At 44.2% G+C, this 24,900-nt stretch overlaps 1 protein-coding gene across 4 annotated transcripts in view; it reads right to left on the bottom strand.

Moving 5' to 3' along the window:
* The window catches only part of GLT1D1 (glycosyltransferase 1 domain containing 1), a 91,134-nt gene that overhangs the window by 5,313 nt on the left and 60,921 nt on the right, over positions 1 to 24,900 (bottom strand). For 3 of the 4 annotated variants that reach the window (XM_066603403.1, XM_066603402.1, XM_066603401.1), the window contains one exon: positions 21,685 to 21,783. In XM_066603403.1, coding sequence (XP_066459500.1) covers positions 21,685 to 21,783 — 99 coding nt within the window. Of the gene's footprint in view, positions 1 to 20,954; positions 21,015 to 21,684; positions 21,784 to 24,900 lie in introns of those variants that run through there. The other variant, XM_066603405.1, reaches the window with a different exon arrangement.

Below are 24,900 nucleotides of genomic sequence, written 5' to 3'. Positions count from 1 at the left end.
TTCATTTGGGGGCATCATCACAACCTCAGCTTCAGATCAAGTGGAGCATCTGCCGACACATTCAAGTTTTATTCAGTCCTTCTCATCCAAGGGTTAAAACCTCTACCTGCTGCAGTTTGGCTGAAAGGCTAGTTGGGTGACGGATAGCCCAGCCAGCTAATCACTAACTTTATTGGGGTTGTTTCACTGATAGGCTGATTGCCATCCAGTCTGCAACGCCTTTATGATATTTAAACCAGCCTCTCCTTCCAAAGGCTGACGGTTATACTTCCTGCATACTGGTCAGGTCTAGTCTGTAGTGACTCTGTCCTGAGTGGTGATCTTGTTTGGTTGTGTGCCTCTCTGAGTCTTGTAGTTCTGTGTGTGTTTGTTACTACTTCCTCTGTGTTCTGTTCTCAGCGTTTGTTATGCACTGTTTTTAGTTTTCCTGGTTCCTCTCTGATCGTGCATCATACAAGCAGTGAGGGTCACTTTTTCAGGGCAGGTGCTCCGCTTTGTGGCGGGTCCTGTCAAGGAGCTTTGGGGTGCTTCATTACACTTACTGTCTGCCTATATGTTTAGCAACTTCTTGTTCGTCCGTATACAAATCTTTCAGTCTGCCTCAGTTCTCAGCTCCCTGTAGTTCGCTATTGTTTGGTCAGCAGTTCTGGATGTAACAGACAGACATAAAATCAACTGTTTGACAGGAATGTGGGAAGCCAGACCTGCTGTATTCTCCATAGCAGCTTCCATATTAAAGGGACAACCACTGAGAAAACTGTGAGACAACCTTTTGAGGAACCTTCATGTAGGTTGTAAAATGTGGCAAAAGGTGTTTGGCTAATATCTGAATAAGTCTATGAGCTGGTATTTTTAGACTAGGTCAGTGGGGGCTTAGACCAGTGATTCCCAACTGGGATGCTGTGACACTCCCAGCTTGGGAATCAGAATTAGCTAAATTTGTTATCAGCAAACAGTGGCATTAGCAAGATGCTGTGACTAGTGAATGCGTTGGAGGCAAGCATTACCCACAACACATAGTCACGCTGCCAAGCCAGAGAGGAGCACTCCTGCTCAAGAAGAGACATGCAAGACCATCCTACACAAGGCACAGCATATGTAACAGTCAACAGAATGATTAATGGAAGAGTGAGTGGTTTGTGCAAACCTTACAAGGACGGGGAAGAGGTTTGAATCCATGTCTGCTGCTGGGTAGGGACTGAGAGATGTTGAAGGCCATGTCTACTGCTGTATGTTTGGAGGAGGAGTTTTGAAAATGTTTTCTGTTATGGGGGCTTTGGAGAGATGCTTGGGCCCATATTTACGGCTGGAGAGAGATGCACAAACTATTTTGTGTTGAAGCCCATGCCTACTGCTGGGGAGTAGTGGTGGTGGTGGGGGGCAAGTTTGAGAACATGTCTACTGCTAAAGGAGGTTTTAACCCTTAACGTTTGTGATGGAGAAAAGGAAGATGTAAGGAGATGGGGAACTTCTAGATGTGATTATACTGTGTAAAGGACGTGTGTTTAGGCATTTTTTTTGTTAATTATTACTTGCTTGAAGGCCAAAAGGTAATTTTTTTAATGTGATACCTTCATCAAGATACCTTTTTACTTCCTTAAACTACTAGAAAGAAAGACCGATTGTAAAGTATACATCTCGTTTTAGGTGACTTTTCAGAATAAGCTTGTACATGAAGAGTAACTGTATTTATGAACAATATATGAATTATATTGGGCATTTTTCACCGGTTTTCCCCTGTGCAGACTATGTGTAATTATCAGTTTTCCATGAGCTGGTTGGTGGATAGTAGTTGCTAGGTTATCTCCCATGCACTGCACCCACAGGGGAGCAGTCTCTATCTCTCTCTGTAGCACTCCCCAAGAGGCAGCAGTGACTGTCTCCTTGATGTCACGTAATGCCTGTATTTACAAAACAGAGATATGAAGGAGGAGCGAGATGACTCAAGCTGCCCATAAAGATCTATGGAGAGGGGAGCTGAAGGTTCAAACAAAGGGATGATAGTGGGCTGCCAATAAGGAGAAGTGCAAACCCAGCGAGATGAATAAAGGCTTTATTAGACAACATGTTTCGCTGTTGGATTGACATCTTCCTTGGGCGACTAACAATATGGAACAGTGAGCATTTAAAAAGGTGCAAGGAAACCGACAGTTTGTGACATCACCGGATCAGTCCACACGATCAAAACAAAAAAAGTATAAAACGCTAAATCTATACAAGGAATATCAATAATTGATCAGCATAATGGGAAGGCTGAAGGACATAAATCAAACACCTAATTAAAAGTTTAATACTAACAACAAAGGTATGAAACATTGGACGGCTCAAAGTTAAAACGCTTCCATACAGATATCCTAATTTCATAATTCAATGAGAACCACGGCTAATTTAAAAGTTAGAACATTTAGAACACTAACAAAAGATTTAAAAAAATAATAAAAATATGGCTTAAAAAAATGGACGACTCCATAAATATATCCTAATTTCACAGCACACCGCAGCTTCCACAGTTTAGAAATATATAGTTACTACTAAACTGCACCAGTTAGTTGATTAAAATCGTAATAGGAAACCCAGCACTCAAAAGCACTCTCCATAGCTATATCAAGATTTCACAGCACATTGTAAATTATTTCCTAGGTTTTAACAATGTGCTATGAAATTATGATATGGAGACGTCCATCTCCAAGCCATCCTTTATTTTTAACAACTATGTTTTACATAATATTATAAAACTTTTAATTAGTTGAGTTTTTATTCTTACTTCCCATTATAGTTATGAATTTTTGATATCTTCTGTATAGATCTTGTATTTTACTTTAGTTGTCTTGAACATGCCAGATGATCCAGTAAGTTCACACAACATTATCCCTGTTTTTTGTTTTTTTTTAAATGCTCAGTTGTGTGTTGTTTGTGAGTGGCCTGAGGAAGGGTTCAATTCAAAACAAAAAAGCACTGGATAATAAAGCCTTCACTATCATTAAATAGTAAGCAATTTACAGCTACTGAAATCACACCTACACTGCTCAGTACACCGAGCTGTGCACTGTCTTACAGGATGTAGTTATTCATGGGTGTGTGCACTACAGAAAGTTAGGGAGCAGGGGCAGCATATGTCGTTTTCTCCATGTTTAGTGGTTAGCGCCATCATAGCGGGAGTCTCTTACTACCAGCTGAGAGAGAACTGAAAATTAGAGAGCCTGCAGGGAAGAAAACTGGCAAAAAATGCCATTAACAAGCTATACAAAAGCGGGAAATAGTGTTATTCTTTATGTACAAAACGGCAGCTTTTTTGCAAAGTCATGAGAAAGTGTGGGTGTTCTACAAAGAGTGTCCGCGATCAGATTTTCAGTATCTACAAGTGCAACATAACCATGCACATTTTTAAACAGCATTACAAACGTCCTTATTAAAACATTCTGTGTCATTCAGGTAGAATATAGCAGTGCATGCTGAGGGGAAAACACTCTGAAACAGCTGTCTGTGTATGGTTTTCTGGCTAGGTTTCCTATTCCCAATCATTGTTTTACAGACTTGTTAAAAAGTTGTACATTGATTTGCAGGAATACTGCTATCCAATAGGTGGTGCTGCAGAGGTATTGTCCCATGTTCTTTATCTGTATGCAGACAGCATACCTGGAGTCATTGGGGGACTACAGAAGTATAGAGCACAGAGTTATCGTTTTTATCATATCCATTTCTCCATCACTGACACTCAGTGCTAGCTGCTACTCAGAAATCCTGTGCATGCATGCTCTGCTCCCTTCCCTAGCATACTAGCACAGTCCCACAGGAGCCGGCTGTGTGCAACCGAAGCCACAGGGAATACACATTGGTGCATGACGAAACCCCATAGGGTACTAGTGAAGGGTGCAGAACAGATTACAAGTGGGATTTCAGAGCAGTTAGCCCTGACACCAATCATAGAGGAAAAGGCATGATAAAAAAGTGTTAACTCTGCAATGCTTCTGCATTGTCGGAGGACTCCAGGCATGCTATTTGCATAGAACTATGTTGTCCATTCAGTCATTAAAACTCTAATGACAAACCCCCTTTAGTTAGAGAAGCACGTGGTGCAAAACACATTATTCTAAAAGGTTTTCTGCAAAAGCGTTGAAAAACAAACATTTTAATGACAGATGAACTTTAAACAATTAAAACAGTAAGAAATAGCACAAGCATTGTAATGCTTCTCCTGAAAGAATGATACGAATGGTAATATATATTTTACTATCCAGCTATTAGTCTTTGTAGAAAAAAAGCTGGTAGCAAAAACCCTGTATCAAGCTGCAACCATCTTATTATGCAGTGCAGCACCTTGCGAATATTAGATTAGTCAATAGAGAATATAATGCTGAGTGTACAATTTCTAAAATAACCAATGCTGTACATACTGTAATCCTATATAAGCTTTTCTAAACATTGACCATGTAGGTGCATACTATATGTGAAGAAATCATTTCCAGCTGCAGCCAGAGGAGGGTGCTAGTGTAGCACCTGAGTAGGTTTGTTGGGGTGGAGACATATTCTATCCACTTATCCTTTCAATCATTCATACATGATTGTGCTTACTTGAAAAGTCATTTACTCAATGAATTCTTTCCACCCATTTACTCTAAACACAATGAACTCATATAACCCTAGACCTTGAAAACTTCATTAAACTTAGAGCTTTATACCAGAGGAAGGAACAAAGATGACCGGGAACTCTGATGTTAATGTATGAAGAAACCTCTGTCTTGATACAATTCCTCTTAGTAACAGAAGTGTCAAAGACGTATGCTCCGTGTCGGCTACAGCTGAGCGACAGCACATCACTTAGTATAGGATGCGGAATAACATTCAAGCAAACAGAAAACAAGTTAACCAGTAGAACAATAACACAATTACGTGCTATGGGCGCCCCTTCTTACATGCAGAGCAGCTCCCTTTTTTTTATCCTCTAGTGGAACAGTGTTGAATCAGAACAAATGTTTTGCTAACACATAATTTTTGCGGGTTTGCTAATAAATTATATGTACAACTATAGGCCCGGCTTTTTCGCCTTCTTTGGCAAATCTATACATGGCATGGTGGGAGGATTGTTTTTAGCACAATTCTTAGAATATTACTTTGGACAACGTTGTCTGGTATGGAAGACATACGAGGGGGTGCTGATAAGTCTTTGTGTTCTTTTTTGTTTCTATGGTAACGAATGTTACATCACATGAAAGCCTTATGTGTCTAAGATATGTTTTCAAAATTTTGTGTTTGTAGCTTATGGCAGCAGTGATCTAGGCACGCGGGAAAACAAAATGGTGGAGTCTAAGGCGATATTCACAGTAAATGGGAGCAGAGGAGTGATAAAATTCTTGTTTCTGCAAGGAAAGTCCACGAATGATATTCATGGTGATATGCCGCAGACATTGGGGGATCAATGCCCTTCATGTTCTACAGTTAAGAACTGGGTTGCCAAATTTAAAATGGGCCACTTCAGCACCAATGATGAGCAACGTCCTGGATGACCGAGAGTGGTTGTCGTTCCGGAGATCGTCGATGCTGTGCACAATCTCATACTGAAGAATCAGCCAATTTCAGCTAAAGCAATAGCAGACATCATGGGGATTTCTCGTGAACGTGTTTGTGTCATTATCCATGAACATTTGAACATGAAGAAGCTATCTGCAAAGTGGGTCCCCAAATGTTTGACAACAGATCAGAAAAGCATGCGAGTGAAAACTTCCCGGTCCATTTTTCAGCGTTTCCAGACTGATAAGAACTTCCTGGATCGACTGGCCACTATGTTTGAGACCTAGATTTATTTGTATGACCCTGAAATTAAGGAGCAGTCAAAAGAGTGGAGGCACAGTGGTTCTCCTCGCCTGAAGAAGTTCATGGTGCAAAAATCAGCCACTAAGGTGATGGCGTCTGTGTTCTGGGATAAGGATGGCGTGCTGTTAGTGGACTACCTTCAAAATGGTTCCACCATCAATGCAAGGTATTACATTGAACTTTTGGATAAATTAAAGGCAGCTCTGAAGACCAAAAGGTGCGGCAAGCTGTTCAAAGAAATCTTGTTCCTACAAGACAACGCCTTCGCTCACACTACACAAGCAACCATGGCAAAACTGGTGGAGCTAGGCATCCAGCTGGTTGACCACCCACCTTATTCACCAGATCTAGCTCCCTCCGACTATCATCTGGGTACCAAATTTCACACCATTTCTGATGCCATAACTGCAACGGATAACTGGTTTGAGGCACAACCGAAATCCTTTTTTTTGCAAGGCTTACAGAACTTGGATTACCGATATGAGAAGTGTGTCGACATCAGTGGAGAGTATGTGGAATAAATGTAAAGTTTCATCTTCCCATCTCGTTTCTTTCTGGGTAAAGCCAAAGACTTAGCAGCCCCTCGTATAGATAGTGTGATCATAATTTGGGATTCCCGGTCATCTTCCCCACAGAATTTCTTACATTATTAAATGATAATAATGATAATCTGATCTTCACATCGGCACAACCTGAGAAGGAGACGGAGCTTTTAGATCTATATTTGATGGGAAATTCAATCAGTGGGAGAGTAGAAACAAAGTTGTTTTAAAAACCCATTTCCGGCAACTCCATGTTACATGCCAAAAGCTGTCATCCTACGCATGTGACTTGGAAAAGTCACTTTTATCCAATTACTGTTTGTTTTCATTTTTTTTGCCTATAATACCTTAAGGCCCATTTAGACACAACAGTAATCGCTCAAAAGATGTCGCTAAGCAACTTTTGAGCAATCATCGTTGTGTCATTTAAAGTGCAAGATCGCTCAAGATGAGCGATCACCTTGCGCTGCCAGCGGAGGATGCAGAAGACAAGCGGGGTGTCCCCGCTTGTCTTCTGCATCCAGCTGTTTCCCCGCTCCGATGGCCAGCTGTTATACAGCGGAGCGCTCGGAGCGGAGGATGCAGAAGACAAGCGGGGTGTCCCCGCTTGTCTTTTGCATCCAGATGTTTTCTGCATGGAGCGCCCGGCTGTTATGCAGCTGAGCGCTCCGTACCAGGTATGGAGAACAGAGCTGGACCGCTCTGTTCTTCATACCCGGTCCGTTATCAGGGGGCGGGATACAACTGAAACAATAGTATCAGCTGTATCCCGCTGTGAATCCCTGATAAGGCTGATCGTCGTCTTTCAGCACGCTTAACGATATCTGCAAGATGTAAGTGCATTTACACACAACGATTATCGCTCAAAAGATGGCAACCTGCCTCAAAGACCAGGATCGTCAAACAGCGTGTTGTGTTCCTGGCAGTCAATTTCGACACATTGCGGATCATGTCGACAAATTACTGGGAAGGGCTGGTGAGGATACACATTGGCACCAATGACAAAGTGAGAGGTAGGTGAGAGGTCATTAAAAACTATTTCAGGGAACTAGGATGTAAACTTAGGGCAAGGACTTCCAAAGTAGTATTTCATAGAATACTGCCTGTACCATGTATGACACCAGAAAGGCAGCAGGAGATTAGAGAGATAAATAAGTGGCCCCAGAGTTGTTGGAGGAAGGATAGATTTGGGTTTCTGGAGAACTGGGCCGACTTTGCTGTAGGATGGGCTGCATTTCAATGGGGAAGGTGCAGCTGTTCTGGAGGTAAGATGGCTAGAAGGTTGAAAGAGTGTTTAAACTAAGAACTGTGTGGTGGGGTGGGGAAGGGGAATCAGAAAGATAAACGAGAAGATAGCGTACACAGAGATCTTGGACTAAGTAATAGAATTGGGGGTGGAGCGGTAGAGGGGTTAAAACAGTTAAAAATGGTTAGAACACAGTTAATAGGGATACACTCAAAAAAAATAACCAAAACCTTCTTAACTGTATGGGAACTAATGCTAGAAGTCTGACCAATAAAGTTGACGAACTGGAAATAATAATTTCTGAGGAAAACTACGACATAACTAGAGTAATGGAGACCTGGTTGGATGAAAGCTGTGATTGGATGGAATTGGCACATGTGACGGGGCGGAGCTACGCGATGACGCGTACAAGGGGGCGGAGCCAGAACGCAGCTGCTGCCGAGCCGAGCCGAAGGGAAAAGACCCATCTGCGCAAGCGCGTCTAATCGGGCGATTAGACGCTGAAATTAGACGGCACCATGGCGACGGGGACGCCAGCAACTTCTGTATGGCTCATATTTAATGCACGATGTATATTACAAAGTGCATTAATATGGCCATACAGAAGTGCTGAACCCCACTTGCTTTCGCGGGACAACCCCTTTAACTATTTATACCCCGGACTGTGACCGTAACAAGGGTGTGCCTTCTACGTCTAGAGGAAAGAGAGTTCCTACACCAATACAGAAGAGGGTTCTTTAGGAGCAGTTAGACTAAGGAACTCTCTAAGTTCTCCATCACCACGTGTTCAAAAAGAGCCTGGATGCCTTTCTTGAGCATTACAATATTACATGTTATAGTCACTGATTATTTCAGAAGTCAGTGATCCAGGGATTATACCGAGTGCCAAATTTGAAGTCAGGGAGGAATTGTTTTCCCTAAAGTGAGGAAAATGGACTTCCGCCTTATTGCTTTGGTTTTTTTTTGCCTTCCTCTGGATCAACATTGGGGCAGGCTGATTTGGATGGACATATGTCTTTTTTCAACCTAAAATATTATGTTACTGTTACCAACTACTATAAGATCATGAGAATTACACATTATGTATTGCACAATACACAGCTGTTGAATGCTTTCACATAATGCATGGTGTTACATTTTACCAGTCAACGATTAATAAAAAATCTGCTGCTCATGATAAATGGGGTGTATAAGTAATAATATAAGACCCAAGCATCTCCTCTTCTGTGAAGCCTTAATACTATATTCCTTCAGCCTAAATGGCCCAGATTGTGGATGTCAATCACAGGTACCAGCCATTACTGATCCTAAAGGCGTTGTTAACCAGCTTTCTGCAAACAATGATGTGTATGTGAATCTGCACTTTTATGGAAAATTGCATTCTTCGCCCCCTCTGTTTCCTTTCTATGCGCACTGTAGTTCTGGCATTCTATTCACGGATCAAGAGACCAGGATGAATAAAGCTGTAGCGCATATCCACATAAGACTGTTTGAAAATGTGCTCCTTACATGGTATTATGGAAGAACAGACTGTTCATGACGAGATGAATAAACATGTCATTCATGAGGGTCTCTTGGAACCACTCTAAATTAATTCCAGGCTGCAATTATCCTAGAAGTATTAAAAAGTCCTTTCCCAATTGGACAACTTGCCTCAACTACACCAAAAAAGGCAAGAAACCTCCCGAATGATGATTCAACTTGTCAAGTCAGGTCATGGGACTATAACTTTTGCTTTGCCTAGGACAAGTGATTACAGAAAATCAGTTCCCATTGTGCCAACGTGACAAGTGATCACTGAGGGGTGTCTGTACATGATGGAAATAGCAGTATGGCACATAATTCAGTTAGATGTCTGGTTAATGCTATTCACAAGCTGCCTGCAATGAACAATGACCTTAAGATTGCAGATGTGCATCATAAAAAGCTTCACCGGTGGTAGAGGATTTAAGAACAGGCATGGTCTGACATACGGATGTCTTATGCAATCGGCAGTAGAAGTTGTGTAATATACAAGTAAATAAAGAAGTCAGTGTCATTCAGGTAACTTTACTATTTTTTTGGTCACGCAGGTACCTTTTTCAAGCATTTATAAACTGCTATCAAACGCACGTATATGTAATGCAATCAACTAAAAACCCCGCAATTGCGTATTTCAAACATCTACTCCATTATGTTGTCATGATGGCAACATAGTACCAACATAATGTCCATTAACAATAATAATACTCATTACTATGTTGTAATCATTATTAAAAACTGGTAATACATTAAATATCAAATGTGTGAAGGACTGTAAACAACAGAGCACGGCTTCACCTTCAGCAGTCACTTATCCTGGGTACTAAAAGTGTCTCCCAGTACTCAGATGTTCCCAGGACATAAAGTAGATCTGATCATCATAAGAAGCGGACGTTGTAACAAATATAAAAAATAAACATAAAGCACATATTAACGCAGTGAAAACACAAATGCAACTAGTGACTCCCCATTAGATGACACAGGCAAATGGTGATGGCAAGAGGCTGATAAAGAATATAATGAAACTGACAATGGAGACTGCAATAGATGCTATGCAACCAAAATTACAATCAAGAGAAATGCTGACCTTAACACTGGCTAGCCATAATTTCCCTCAACTCTGCTGTGCCTAAGTTGTCCCTAAGGATAACCCAGTCTAAAAGACTATTCCTGAGAACAGGACCCAAACAAGAGTCTAAAGAAGCAAATGCTGTAATGACCCAAGGGAGACAGAAACAAACAAGGAATGATTAGTGAAGCCATAAACTAGGCAACACAGACTGAACCAGAAGACCAAGGCATAAGACAAACAGATTGGACAGACTAGACATGACTAGACTACAACAAGAAATACTGGATAGAAGACATGTTGTGTCTGCTATAAAGCATCACGCATTGCAGAAACCGGAACGATTTAAAGAGAGGCTAACCATTCAGACACTCCTTGCTGTAACAAGGCTAGGCTGAGCAGTGTGGTCAACCGATTCCCTCCAGCGGGTCAGCTGTGAAAGCAGAAACAAAGCTGCTGCCACAACAACTTAGAGAACAGGAGATAATGATGCAGCAGCTGGCGTGCCTATAGAGGAGAGCACGGCCGCAACAGGAAAAAAAAAATTAACATACTGTGGCCTTGGAATCCGTGCCGCAGTGCCGGCTTCTGATGGCTTTGCCATCCCGTGTGGATGAGATTTTTTTACTTTGCCCCCCCTATGCTAAACTAATGCCAGTTGCACATACTGTTTGAGTATGAAGTCAGTTATCAGCTAATGACTGCTGCAAAGAGATATGAGCAGAAGACTGCTGAGGGCAATGATTTTTAATCTTTATGGTTATATATATAAAAGTGTGCTGTGCTGTATTTGGCGTTATCAGGGCTTTTCATGGATAGCCAGCCTGATAGGGCTCTGTGCATCATCACCATGCTGAGAGAGGTTGACTGTGGTGTTAGCTGCATTGTAAGAAATTACGTGCCAACAGGCATGCACATTTACTCCATGTCACAGGCTGGTTTTTTTATATTATTGATGGACATTAATAAATCGCCATGACAATATAATGGGTTATTTGCATAAAGCTGCTCTAAAATATACAATTGGATGTTTTGTAACTAGATCTACTATATACGTGTGCACTGGACGTTAGCTTGTATATGCTTGAAGAAAGCTAAAGTGCAGCCGAATCATCCTGTATGGGTGACTAATAAAGATGCTGAAAATATTTGCATGCTGTGGTCATTCATTTTTTTTAAATACCTGCAACCATTTTCAAGTTATGCCTAATGTCATGAGGAGTGTTAATAAAGTCATGTTGAGTTATGTGGTTTGGAGGACACAGGTTTTTTCAGGTATTAGAAGATGCAGTTAACCAGGACAGAACGGAGAGCATCCTGAACAGAAGTTCACATAAAGGGGTTGAGGCTTTCAATCGAGAACACCAACAGAGCCGGGCAGTGAGGGCATGAACGGTCAGGAAACTGATTTAGAGGTTCAGGAAGACTGCTAGTGTCCAGGACTAACCGAGAACTGGTCGTACGAGCAATGTTTCCAATCCCCAGGTGTTGACAGCTGTACTAGTTTTCATGAAGAGTACACAGAGGAGTACTGACCCTGAACACCGACAGAACTCTAAGCTTCTGTGGCAGCTGCAGTTTGTATGGGTGCCACTTGTGTGTCTTGGGGATCCTTACAACAGTTGGGCAACTCACACCGCTCTCAGATGCCAGTCTCCGGATGCTTTTCTGTGGACTTGTTTTAAAAACAGCTAGCAAAATTGTCGACACCTGGGGACCAGGAACAATGCTTGGACAACCAGTTCTCGGTTAGTCCTAGACACTAGCAGTCTTGGTGAACTTCCAAATCAGTTTCCTGATATTTCGTGCCCTCACTGGCGGTCTTCCAGATTGAAGGCATCGGCCACCTCACGTGAAGTTCTGTTACTGACCATCAGGATCCCCTCAATTCTGTCCAGAATTGTTAGCGGCATTTTCTGGTACCTGAAAAGACGTGTGATTAACGTTTTCGTTAGCAAATCATTCAACATAACTTTATTAATTGTCAATATGATATCAACCATAACTTAAAAATGGTTGCAGATATTGAAAAACAAAATGACTGAGCCTATCAATTCCTGATGAAAATCTACCCTTCAGGCCTCTTCCACACAGGCGACAAAATCATGTGATTTTCTGGTGATGCGACAGCGCTACAAATCACATGTATGTGAAGCCCATGCTTTCCAATGGCTTCCTTCACATTAGTGATGTTTTAAAGTCTGCTACATTGCGAGAAAAAAAAATTGCGGCATGCTCTATACAGCCACGATTTGCAATGTTTTGCAGCCCATGTTTCCTTACAGAGCCTTCCTTTCTATTGCATCACAAGAAAACGCTGCCTCCAGAAAGTGCTGGCTCTGATTGGTTTTCTGCATCGCACTGAATGTCTGTAATTGGTTTATCAAGCGCTGCAGTGATTGGTTCTCGAGCGCTGAAGCTCAGCCAATCAGAGCCAGCGCTTCCTGGAGGTGGAGTCTTTGAACGCAGCGATACCACACAGAACACCGCTGCGATATTCTCGTGGCTATATCGCTTTCTCCTGTGTGAAAGAGGCCTAAGTCGTGTATCCCATGACCCCCTTTCCAAAAAGTTTTCCCACATCCATCTGTGTGTTCAGTTTCCGACTTGTATCACTTTTCATTCAGAAGCTATTCCAGGTGGTCCTGATGTTTGAATCACCCTGTTTATAAAATTATGAAATAGTCCATTGAGAGCTCATTCATACGACTGATTTCGGCACTTATTACGGCCACGTGACACGCAGAGAATAGAGTGAATGAAAGTAAATAAAGTTTTATTGATCCGCTGACAGTGTGTAGACACTGCGTGTCAATACACACAAGAAGTAGATGGCAGCATGCTCCACTTCTCTGTGTACCACGCAGCGTGACATTTGTATAGGCGGCGTATGCAACACTGTCCATATGCAATACATTGTGTACAGTAGGCCTTTTCATACGCAACCCTGCTATGTGTGCGTGAGATACTTGGTCATGTGCGGTGCACTCGCTGCTATACCCGGTCTCTGCTGGCTTTAACAGACCGGTAAAATGCTGCAGGACTCCCCCAGCTTTTTATGGATACGGACTTGTGAATGAGCCCTAAGGTATACTTAAAGGGGTTGTCCCGCGCCGAAACGGGTTTTGTTTTTTTTCAACAGCCCCCCCGTTTGGCGCGAGACAACCCCGATGCAGGGGTTAAACAAGAAAACCGGACAGCGCTTACCTGAATCCCCGCGCTCCGGTGACTTCTTACTTACCTGCTGAAGATGGCCGCCGGGATCTTCTCCCATCGGTGGACCGCAGGGCTTCTGTGCGGTCCATTGCCGATTCCAGCCTCCTGATTGGCTGGAATCGGCACGTGACGGGGCGGAGCTACAAGGAGTCGCTCTCCGGCACGAGCGGCCCCATTGAGAAAAGAAGACGACCCGGACTGCGCAAGCGCGTCTAATCTGGCGATTAGACGCTAAAAATTAGACGGCTCCATGGAAACGAGGACGCTAGCAACGGAACAGGTAAGTGAAAAATTTCTGATAACTTCTGTATGGCTCATAATTAATGCACAATGTACATTACAAAGTGCATTAATATGGCCATACAGAAGTGTATAGACCCCCTTTGTTTCGCGGGACAACCCCTTTAAGTCATGCATATTCTGTACCATGTGCACCACTGAGCATACATAAAAGAGTAAAAATACAAAGCCTGTTCATGTGGCAACATATGGTATCCAGTGAGATGCAGTATTCTCCTCTTAAAGCTATAGGGGGAATACACACAATACGCTCAGGGACGTACAAGCATGGGCACCCTATCACAGATCGGTGCTCTACAGGCCGGGGCTTAACTATTTTTAAATACAATGCGTTACTTATCTTGTACTGATCCGCAGCTATAGCCCATATTAATTGTCTTACTGCTTGTCACTGTCAATTTCCCTACATCCGATTACAGTGCTTGGTGTAAAGATTACATTTCCCAGAATGCACATCACCAGAGTGAGCTTGTTACAGAGATTGAGTCAGCAAGCAATAACGAGAGACTTCAGCTGCGAAATGATCAGAATGCGGCGCAGGATCAGCACACAAGAAGTAATGCGGTGTATTTATAACTCAGGCTTTCATGTAGAATAATCTTATATACAAACCATAAAACAGTGTGCAGAGCCGGACATTCACTTTGGTAAGAAAATGTATTTACATATCTTCTGGGCTCCCAGTCTACCCCAAAAACAAAAAGATCAGCTCAATTTATGTGAAACACTAATATTTTACACTTTTATGGTAGTTGAAAATATATTTACCTGCACTACAGTTACTGAGGCCGCATATTATACTTGCATCGCTGGATCCTTCTGGCTGTGAACAGGAGCAACACTAGACAGTAAGTGCAGCTGCTGGAGTAGAAATGGCCCTAGTGTGCTACATGGCCCTAACATGGGACGATTACCGTTCAGAATCGGAATTTCAACAATAATCATCCCATGTAAAAGCATGCAGCGACCGAACGGGAATTAAAAAAACCGAACAACATGCCATTCAGTGTAAACCGCAGTCATTCACCTTTGAACGACTGTCTGAGAGAGAGAGCGAGAGAGAATGTACAACACGCGTGAAAAAAAAAAGCAGCATGTTCTATTTCACCGCCTATTACTATAGGTTGTGTAATCAACTCTGTACTTACACAATACGAGACAGAGTGGGGAATAAAAAGGAAGAAAAGAAACTAGTCCCACTCTGCATGATAGCGTGCGGGAGATACGCGGTCATGCACTGTGCACAATTGCTGCAATAAGCCATGATAGCCCACTCACCACCGTCTCCCAAGGCGATAAAACGCTGCATGATCCACACAGTTTTATGAATACGACTGTGGGAAACAACCCTAAGAGAATGCAGCACGGTGGTAGCATGGTGGTGGCACGGGGTATCACTCGGCTGTTTGTGGTTGGGGTTCGGACATCTGTCTATAGAGACAGTCAAGTGATCGGCACCATTGGCATTTGTCACAGGTAGCCAATCCCCAACCACAAAAGCGGCAAGATACGCTGCATCCGGATGCATTCTCTTTGTGAGACAGACTATAGAAGCATCACAGATACAACTAAAAGTATATTAGAAAATTACAAATTCAGTTCCCTAATCTGTGAGCTTCATGAAGTCTAAACTCATCTAGCCAATATTGACCCGGCCCTCTGAAGTACTAGTGTCCCAAGGCTCCTAATACAACAGGCTCCCAAAGGTCCAGCACAATGCAAGTCGGCCGTAACGACTGTGGAGCAAAAAGGACTCACAAATCTAATATGTGGATGTAATAATACGGTAATTACAAGTAGATATGTACATGTTCTATGTAGATGGAGACCTCAGAATTACTTCTTCTGGTGAGCCCAAGGAACCCTATTCAGGAGTCATTGCTTCACAATGAAAACGTTAATAAAAAGGGAAGTATCGTTCGAGAATAACTTACAGTTAACCTCAAGTTTTTAAGCTAAAAGACTTAAAATTTTCAATGCCATTATGCATAATTAAAATAAATAAAACTCTTAAAATTCAGCAGGTTTCTCACTGATCATTGATCCTAATAACGGTCTGACACCTTCTGCTCTGCAGAAGAAACTTTTCAGCAGTCATCTCATTATCCTCATAGGCAGGATAATAATGAAAGCCAACACTCATATATAGATAACACAGGATACACCATTCACAATAGGTAATGATCACAGCTCACCTCTTCCCCCTCTCTGCACAATGACCTTTGCCCAGATCACAGATCATGCACAGTCTCCAATAGAAGTTTAAATAAACCCCTCCAGTTTGTTACTTCTATGGTCCATAAGGCTGCAGTAAAGCGCCTCTCTAAGGCTGTTCTCACACAACCCACTTTTTACTGCGATTTGAATGGTGTTTCAACCTAATCGCGGTACAACGCTCCCACTGATTTCAATGGAGCCTCGCAGACCAGTGTTCGAATGCGGCATTTCTAGCGCCGCAATTTTGAAGCAATGTCTGCTATATTTTCGTGTGTTAAAAAACTATGCATAATGCGTTCAAAAATACCGCTAGAAATCGCGGTAAAATGTCGTGAGTTAGAATGCAGCGTTTTGTGAATACATGTGTGAGAGCAGACTTTATGCTGTAAACTCAAGCAAGTCGGCCCGACCTCACCCGCGGCATGCTCTATTTGCCGCGGGTGTACACGCGGCCGGCATCCATTGCAGTCAATGGAAGCCATCCGTCACGCTATCTCCTGCTGTAGCACAGCGGAAGATAGCGTGAAACAGCTTCCCCGCCCACCGCCAGCCGTGTCATATGACGCGGCCGGCGTGTCATGTGATGCTGTGGGCGTGTCATATGACGCTGCGGCGCGTCACGCGCTCTGTTGCGCATGCGTGCCGAAGTGTCATGCGGGACGGAATATGCCGGATCCGGAGGTAAGTATTGGGGTCTCTGGGTGTTGCCGTGACGGGCTCCGCCGCGGAATTCCGCAGCGGAGCCCGTCGCGGCCGTGGGAAGCCGGCCTTAGAGAATGATAACAGCATTAGAAATAACGATAAATATCAGTATGTGCTTGTAGCTTCTTGTAACAATCTAGGTGACACATTCTTTGTAAATATGTGTACTTCTCCCATACTTTACAAAAAAGGAATAGAAATCTAGGTCATACGGCACCATGATGCAATCTTAATTGTGTAGAAAAGTGAACCACCACTTCCTAAATACGAGGACATTTGGCATTCTACTAAAGAAGTGCCTCCATGAGACTTCCCTGTACAGAACACTCTCATTAGACACGGGCTCCTAATATAATAGTGCAGCTACTCTATATCACCCCATCATAATTATTTACTTTCTGACCACTCACAGCAGTCAGGGCTCCGACAGTCAGTAGAACACGGCGGCTGAATGTATTAATGCACAAGACTACTATAATACTTCAGGAAAAAAATAACCTGCATTTCCATCAAGTTGCTATTGCTTGCATAAACCATAAAAGTCAATCATTCTGAATGAAAGCAACAGCCCACATTTAATAAGTGCAATTTCCCCGTAGAAATAGAAGATTTCTCGTCGGAACCATATTTATTGTATGTATGTAGACAACTTCCTGACCTTTCTTCCTGCACATGCCTTCAAGTGTATTTTTTATTTGATTTCAAATTTTTCCTTTGGCAACTGCATTAGATCGATAGAACTTATGTTTTTTTTTCCTGCGTCCCTCAAAGCACTAACTGGATTTGAAAGGAACATTTTCTTCCAAATGTAAGGTGTTTCTGGAGGTTCGTCATGTGCCGGGTTAATGTTTACCGACAGCAGGCTCGTCTTTTCACAGCCAGCAAATTGGATGAACACAATTATAATTAACGATAATTCAGACACCAGAATAAGAGAAGTGAACTCATGCTATTTCACATTAGAAAGGCATTATTTCTTTAGTTTCTATCCTAAAATTACTGTACAAAGCAGTTGTGTTTAAAACTTTGCAAAGAAAGAATTTTTTTCAAAACTAGAAGACCTCTCACTCCAAATCTCTGTCTGCAGCAAAACGACAACAATCAACATACAGCTACGGTCATTATCTATCTTCAGCATAAAGAAGACCAAGAAGGTATTAGTGTAGCCCAGTGATGGCGAACCTTTTAGAGCCCGAGTGCCCAAACTGCAACCCAAAACCCACTTATTTATCGCAAAGTGCCAACATGTCAGGGGGCGGGGCTTATCACGGCATATGATTTTACCTCCGTCGTGCTAAAAAGGACAGGGCACTTCAAAATAGACAGGGTGCAGATTTTAACTGCTTTTTGGATGCGGAAATACTGCAGAATGTCCGCAGCAGAAATTTCTGTCGCAAATTCTGCAGCATTTCTGCATCCAAAAAGCAGTCAAAATCTGCACCCCGTCTATTTTGAAGCGGCCCTGCCCATTTCCTTTAAATGTAAACATACGCCAGCGGTAATAGTGACCCCCCCCCCCCCCGGCGGTAATAGTGATCCCCCCCTCAACCGACCCCAGCAATAATAGTGACCCCCACCCCAGCGGCCCCCTAGTACATAAAAGCGACACCCCACAGCGGCCCCCAGCGCATAAAAGCGACACCCCACAGCGGCCCCCAGCGCATAAAAGCGACACCCCACAGCGGCCCCCAGCGCATAAAAGCGACACCCCACAGCGGCCCCCAGCGCATAAAAGCGACACCCCACAGCGGCCCCCAGCGCATAAAAGCGACACCCCACAGTGGTCCCAGCGCATAAAAGCGACACCCCACAGCGGCCCCAGCGCATAAAAGCGACACCCCACAGCGGCCCCTAGCGCATAAAAGCGGCATCCCACAGCGGCCCCCAGCGCATAAAAGCGACATCCCACAGTGGCCCCCAGCGCATAAAAGCGACACCCCACAGCGGCCCCCAGCGCATAAAAGCGACACCCCACAGCGGCCCCAGCGCATAAAAGCGACACCCAACCAGCGGCCGCCAGCGCATAAAAGCGACACCCCACAGCGGCCCCCAGCGCATAAAAGAGACACCCCACAGCGGCCCCCAGCGCATAAAAGCGACACCCCACAGCGGCCCCCAGCGCATAAAAGCGACACCCCACAGCGGCCCCCAGCGCATAAAAGCGACACCCCACAGCGGCCCCCAGCGCATAAAAGCGACATCCCACAGCGGCCCCCAGCGCATAAAAGCGACATCCCACAGCGGCCCCCAGCGCATGAAAGCGACATCCCACAGTGGCCCCTAGCGCATGAAAGTGACATCCCACAGCGGCCCCCAGCGCATGAAAGCGACATCCCACAGCGGCCCCCAGCGCATAAAAGTGACATCACACAGCGGCCCCCAGCGCATGAAAGCGACATCCCACAGCGGCCCCCAGCGCATAAAAGCGACATCCCACAGCGACACCCAGCGCGTAAAAGCGACATCCCACAGCGGCCCCCAAGCATAATAGCGGCATCCCACGGCGTATCCCACGGCGTATCATCCCACAGCCTAATAGTGACATCCCATAGTGTCCCCCAGTGCAATAGTGACATCTCATTGCAGCCTCCCCTCCCCCACTCACTCATCTCAGTTGTGGTGCGCTCTACTCCTGCGTCTCAGCCTCTGCCGCAGCTCCCTGGGTCGGGGCTGTCCTCTATCCCGGAGCTCCCTGCCTCACTGCTGTCCTCCATGTCGGGGCCGTTGGCCAAGCCCTGCTCTGCCCGTGCCAGCGTTCCCAGCCTCGGGCCCGCAGCTCTCAGGCTCGCCGCAGTCCTCCGCCCCCAGCCAATCAGAAGCTGGGGGTATGAACCAGTTCTATGACAGGTGTATTATGTCGCCACCCCTTACTTCCTGTGGCAACATAATACTCCAGTGCCGTCCGATCCCAGCTGCACACTGACGTCACAGTGTGCGCCGGGATCGGCGATGTTAGCACAGCAGCTGAGTGAATGCCAACAGGGAAGCCGCGTCCCCTGCCGGTATTTACAAGTGGTGGGTGGCCGATGGCGGCGCGTGCCAGTAGGGAGGGCTCTGCGTGCCATAGGTTCGCCACCACTGCTGTAGTATGTCTCCACCAGAAGTATGGGTTGGCCGGGCTCAACTACAGGTAACTGCCAGGTCAAGGCAAAACCTCCCAATTGGCTCCCGCATACAGACCTTCACAGATTCCCAAGGTCCGAGCTGAGCTGCCACCGAGCGATCGGTCCCAAGGCTACGGCCACGCAGACCTCTGGGGCCCCAACCTGAGCTTCGAGTTGAGCTGCCGAGCAAGCGATCAGCCCCAAGGCTACAGCTGCACCAACCACCAGGCTCCCCACCATAGCTCCCGAGCGGACCCGAGTTCTGAGCTGCCGGACAAGCAATCAGCCCCAAGGCTACAGCCACGCCAACCTCCCGACCCGAGCACCTGAGTGGGCCTGAGCTCCGAACTGAGCTGCCGAGCAAGCGATCAGCCCTGAGCTTACAGCCATGCCAACCTTCGAGCTCCTGACCCGAGCTCCCAAGCGGGCACCACATCCACCTCCAAGCTTCCGAGTGCTACTGCTTTCTGCTCAGCAGCTTTCATGATGCCTACTCGGAACAACTGGATGAGCAGGTCTAGTTTCGGCAGCGAAGAAAACGAATGCTAGCTGCCTGATCGCTCATCGGTTCGAAGCTCGCGTGGGTGTGGCTGTAGCATCCTGGGTGTGAGACAGGATGGAGACATACTACACTAATACCGAACAAGGAGTCTTGGAAGTAATGATATGGCCCCCACAGAGTCCTGATTTCAACATCATCAAGTCTATCTAGGATTACATGAAGTGACAGAAGGACTTGAGCAAGCTTACATTCACTTTGGTTAGTTCTCCAAGATGTTTGGAACAACCTCCCTACCAAGTTCCTTCAAAACTGTGTACAAGTGTACCTAGAAGAATTGATGCCGTTTTGAAGGCAAGGTGCGATCACACTAAATATTGATTTGATTTACATTTCGCTTTCTTTCATTCACTTTGCATTTTGTCAATTAACAACAAAAACTATTAACATTTTTATTTTCGAAAACATTCTTACTTTGAAGCATTTTGTTCGCACCTGCCTGAAACGTTCCACAGTACTGTAAATTTTACCATGTCTTCTAGTTACTGATTACACCACCAAACACCATATAATATAGCACATGTTTACTGCCAGGAATATCTGGTGTCCTGAGGCTCCTTCAAACCAGGTTAGGGGTCCTCCAGGGCACAGCAGTAGTAAGGACCTCTCACTTTTACAGCTAATATGGCAAACTAATTTCAGCTTGCTGAAAGATGCTTGGAAGAAAGCTCAGCCGAGTGTGCATGTGTTTCTAGTAGGGAGAGGAGAATGAGCAGTGACTTAGCTCCTGTAGAAACAAAGATTTGGGAATGCTGAGTCAGGAGATAATTGGCCAATCCCAATTAAATTGCCAAGTTCAGCCAACTTTCCTCTAAGGTCTATGGGCACCTTAAGAGAAGAGGAAAATTGACAAACACATACTACAAGCTTTATTACTATGATGGAGATATACTTTATAAGTGTACCCCCCATCTCAACTAAACATGCCTAAAATAGGAATACCGGTCAACTAACTGCAGCCACAGGTAGTCGGGATAACAGAAACAACCAAACTGGCTGTTCTAAACAATTTCTGTAATTAATCACTATGCTATGCTATTTACACAACGCAAATCCACTTCTATTGGAGTTACAGCAACAGTGTAGAAAAGCCAGTTTGGCCATTTCCTTAATCCCAGCTACTTCAGGCAGAAGAAGCTGAGCACGGACAGGGTGCAATTATGGAGACAGCTACAAGCTCTGGAACATGCGCCTATCAGACATTTAAGGCATTTTCTTTGAATAAATGGCCTATATGATTGTAGCCCTAATCTAAACTTTAAAAAAGAAATGTATATTTCCAATACAGTAACTTCAAAAATGACATTTATCGCATGATATGTTCTAGGAAAGTTTAGGCTAGTATCCTAGTTTCAACATGCTTCAGCAGTAAAAAAACAAACATAAAGAAAAATTACCTGGGGGTTCGAGAAGAGTAAACCAGTATTTTTATGACATACTATTGCAGCATTCCCCGGTATATCCCTTGCCAGCACAGGGACTTCCAAATCCATAGCCTATAAAGACAGATTATACATTGCTGAGACCTTTTTACCGTAAGGTTACTAATACTAGAAAGCATTTAGCTGATGTACATGCATATGGATTAAAGGTATCTTTCTACGGAGCAACTATCATTCAGACAGTTGCTCACAAAAGTTGTTGAAGTGTACGAACGACCGTTATTGGTTTGCTGTAACACAGAGGCATAATTGTTCATTAGCTGCTTGCTGAAATATTATTTCAGTTATTCTAATACGAACGACTGTGACATCACACCACACAACATTTGATCGACCAACGATTTGGTAAGATGAAACGAGATGACTAGCGACTTATTGCTCATTACCCTGTTGATGGTTGCGTTTAGACTAAACGACTAGCGTTTAAATTGGCTCTTTCTAGTGATTACTCAGCCGATAGTCATCCTGTGAACCTAAACCAGTACCTGCACATGAAGATCTCAGGAGAACAAGAAAGTGCTGCTCAGATTTCATCGCGTTTACTGCATATATGGCATTTACAATATGCTGCATTTTTGGAATTTCAATTCATTTTCAGTAATGTCCTACAGACCATAAAGGTTTTAGATGAATACAGCAAACTGGGATTTTCAACATACACTGTGCTACAATGTGGACACAGACTGGTTTGGGATCTGGAAAGACGTCCGACAGGGCTACATCCTCTCAACCCTCTCGTTTAACCTATATACAAAAGTGTGTAAAATGGACCTAGACGAAATCGGTGGAAAATTGGTGGAAGAAACATCAACAATCTCCGTTATGTGGATGACACAACTCTGCTTGTAGAAATGGAAGCAGGTCTGAAGCAGCTGATATGGAAGATTAAAACTGAAAAAATGGGCCTCTTCTTGAATTTAAAGACGACTAAAATTATGACAACTGTAAAAAAATTGTCAAATTCAAATCAAAATCAACAATTAGGTCAAAGAACGAGTGCGAGACTTCATCTTTCTTGGCTAAAAAACTTACCAGCCTGGGGAATCTATGCCTGGAATAAACATACGATAGCACTGGGGTGAAGCGTGAAGGGATATGTGTATAGCAACTAAACGCGGGATAGTGCAAACCACCGTTTTCCCAGTAGCCATATATGGATGTGGAAGCTGTGAAAAAACCCGAAAGAAGGAGGATTGATGCGTTTGAGCTGTGGTGCTGGTGGAAGCTGCTGCATATACCCTGGAGGGCGAGAGTAACAAACAGAGAAGTCCTGAATCATATAAGACCCGATATATCACTGGAGGGCAAGATGATCAAACTCCGGCTCACGTATTTTGGCCATGTAATGCGAGCAGAGTCACTAGAAAAATCTATAATGCTTGGACAAATCAGTGGAAAAAGACGACCCGGCGCCAAAGGACACAATGACTGATAATGTCAGAACTGTTACTGGCATGGATATAACACAACTGAAAGAAGCAGTGCAAAACTAAAAAACATGAAGGGAGGGAGCCTTTAGGGTCGCCGAGGGTCGTGAATGACTAAAACAGCTAACAATGTAATATATGACCTCTGTGGTACTTGCCCTGGACCATAGGCGTAGCGTCAGGGGGTGCTGGGGTCGCCATGGCGACCCGGCCCATGAGCTCAGGGGGCCCCGGAGCCGCCCTCCGACATACCCCCATGCACATTCAGTGCATTAATGGCTGACCGTTCTTTCCCCCGCATGATGCGGCAGTCAGAACAGCCAGCCTGAGAGGAAAAGCAGGGAGGTACTAACATGGGTCGGCAGGGGAGGAGGGAGGAAGTCACATGAGACGGCAGGGCACAGGGATCATGTGCTGCCCCCCCTGCTTCCTGCTGAACGGGGAAGCTTCTGAGTTTACCTCTCCTGCTGTTGCTGTCACATGGAGGAGAAGTGGACCGAGCCCTGGGGTAAGTGTGTATCTGTGTGTGTATATCTGTGTGTGTGTATATCTGTGTGTGTATGTTTGTATATCTGTGTGTGTGTATATATCTGTGTGTGTGTGTGTGTGTATATATCTGTGTCTGTGTGTATATATATCTGTGTGTGTGTGTATATATCTGTGTGTGTGTGTATATCTGTGTGTATCTGTGTGTGTGTATCTGTGTGTGTATATCTGTGTGTGTGTATATCTGTGTGTATATCTGTGTGTGTATCTGTGTGTGTATATCTGTGTGTGTATATCTGTGTGTGTATATCTGTGTGTGTATATCTGTGTGTGTATCTGTGTATGTATCTGTGTGTGTATCTGTGTGTGTATCTGTGTGTATATCTGTGTGTATATCTGTGTGTGTATCTGTGTGTGTATATCTGTGTGTGTATATCTGTGTGTGTATATCTGTGTGTGTATATCTGTGTGTGTATCTGTGTATGTATCTGTGTGTGTATCTGTGTGTGTATCTGTGTGTGTATCTGTGTGTGTATCTGTGTGTGTATCTGTGTGTGTATCTGTGTGTGTATCTGTGTGTGTGTGTATATCTGTGTGTGTGTGTGTGTATATCTGTGTGTGTGTGTGTGTGTGTCTCTGTGTGTGTGTGTGTGTGTGTCTCTGTGTGTGTATCTCTCTCTCTCCCTCTCCTTCTCCCTGGATTTACTGTATTTATTTGCACCCTTTACACGCAATTAAAAACCGCATCAAAACCGCATGAGGTTATTAATAGTGTCTGCAGCTCCTTTAGGGTGACTGCCCACTACATTTTTTTTTCACGGCGAAATTTGCAGCGTTTTTTTTTTCTGCAGGGGTCTATGGGACTTGTAATGCTAAAATAACGATCGCGCAAAATCGCAATTTACCGCGAAATCGCGGTTTTGCGCGATCGTGATTTTAACATTACAAGTCCCATAGACCCCTGCAGAAAAAAAAAACGCTGCAAATTTCGTCGTGAAAAAAACCTGTAGTGTGTAGTCACCCTAATACCGTACGCGGTCTTTAAATGCTGCATGCAGGTTTTTATGTGTCTTAATTGTGGTTCTAAAGTGCAACATAAACATGACCCCCCTGAGGCCGCTCTCACACGTGTTCAGAAAACGCAGCTCAAAATCGTGGCATTTTTACCAGAATTTCGAGCTGCGTTTTTGAACACAGGTTACAGCGTCTGACAGCACTCTTCAATGCACCCCATCATTGTGATGGGTGATGAGGTGTG

Source organism: Eleutherodactylus coqui, chromosome 5, assembly GCF_035609145.1.
Source record: "Eleutherodactylus coqui strain aEleCoq1 chromosome 5, aEleCoq1.hap1, whole genome shotgun sequence".
Taxonomy (NCBI): domain Eukaryota; kingdom Metazoa; phylum Chordata; class Amphibia; order Anura; family Eleutherodactylidae; genus Eleutherodactylus; species Eleutherodactylus coqui.
Note: the sequence above shows the minus strand (reverse complement) of the source record. Positions and strands in the feature narration are given on the sequence as shown.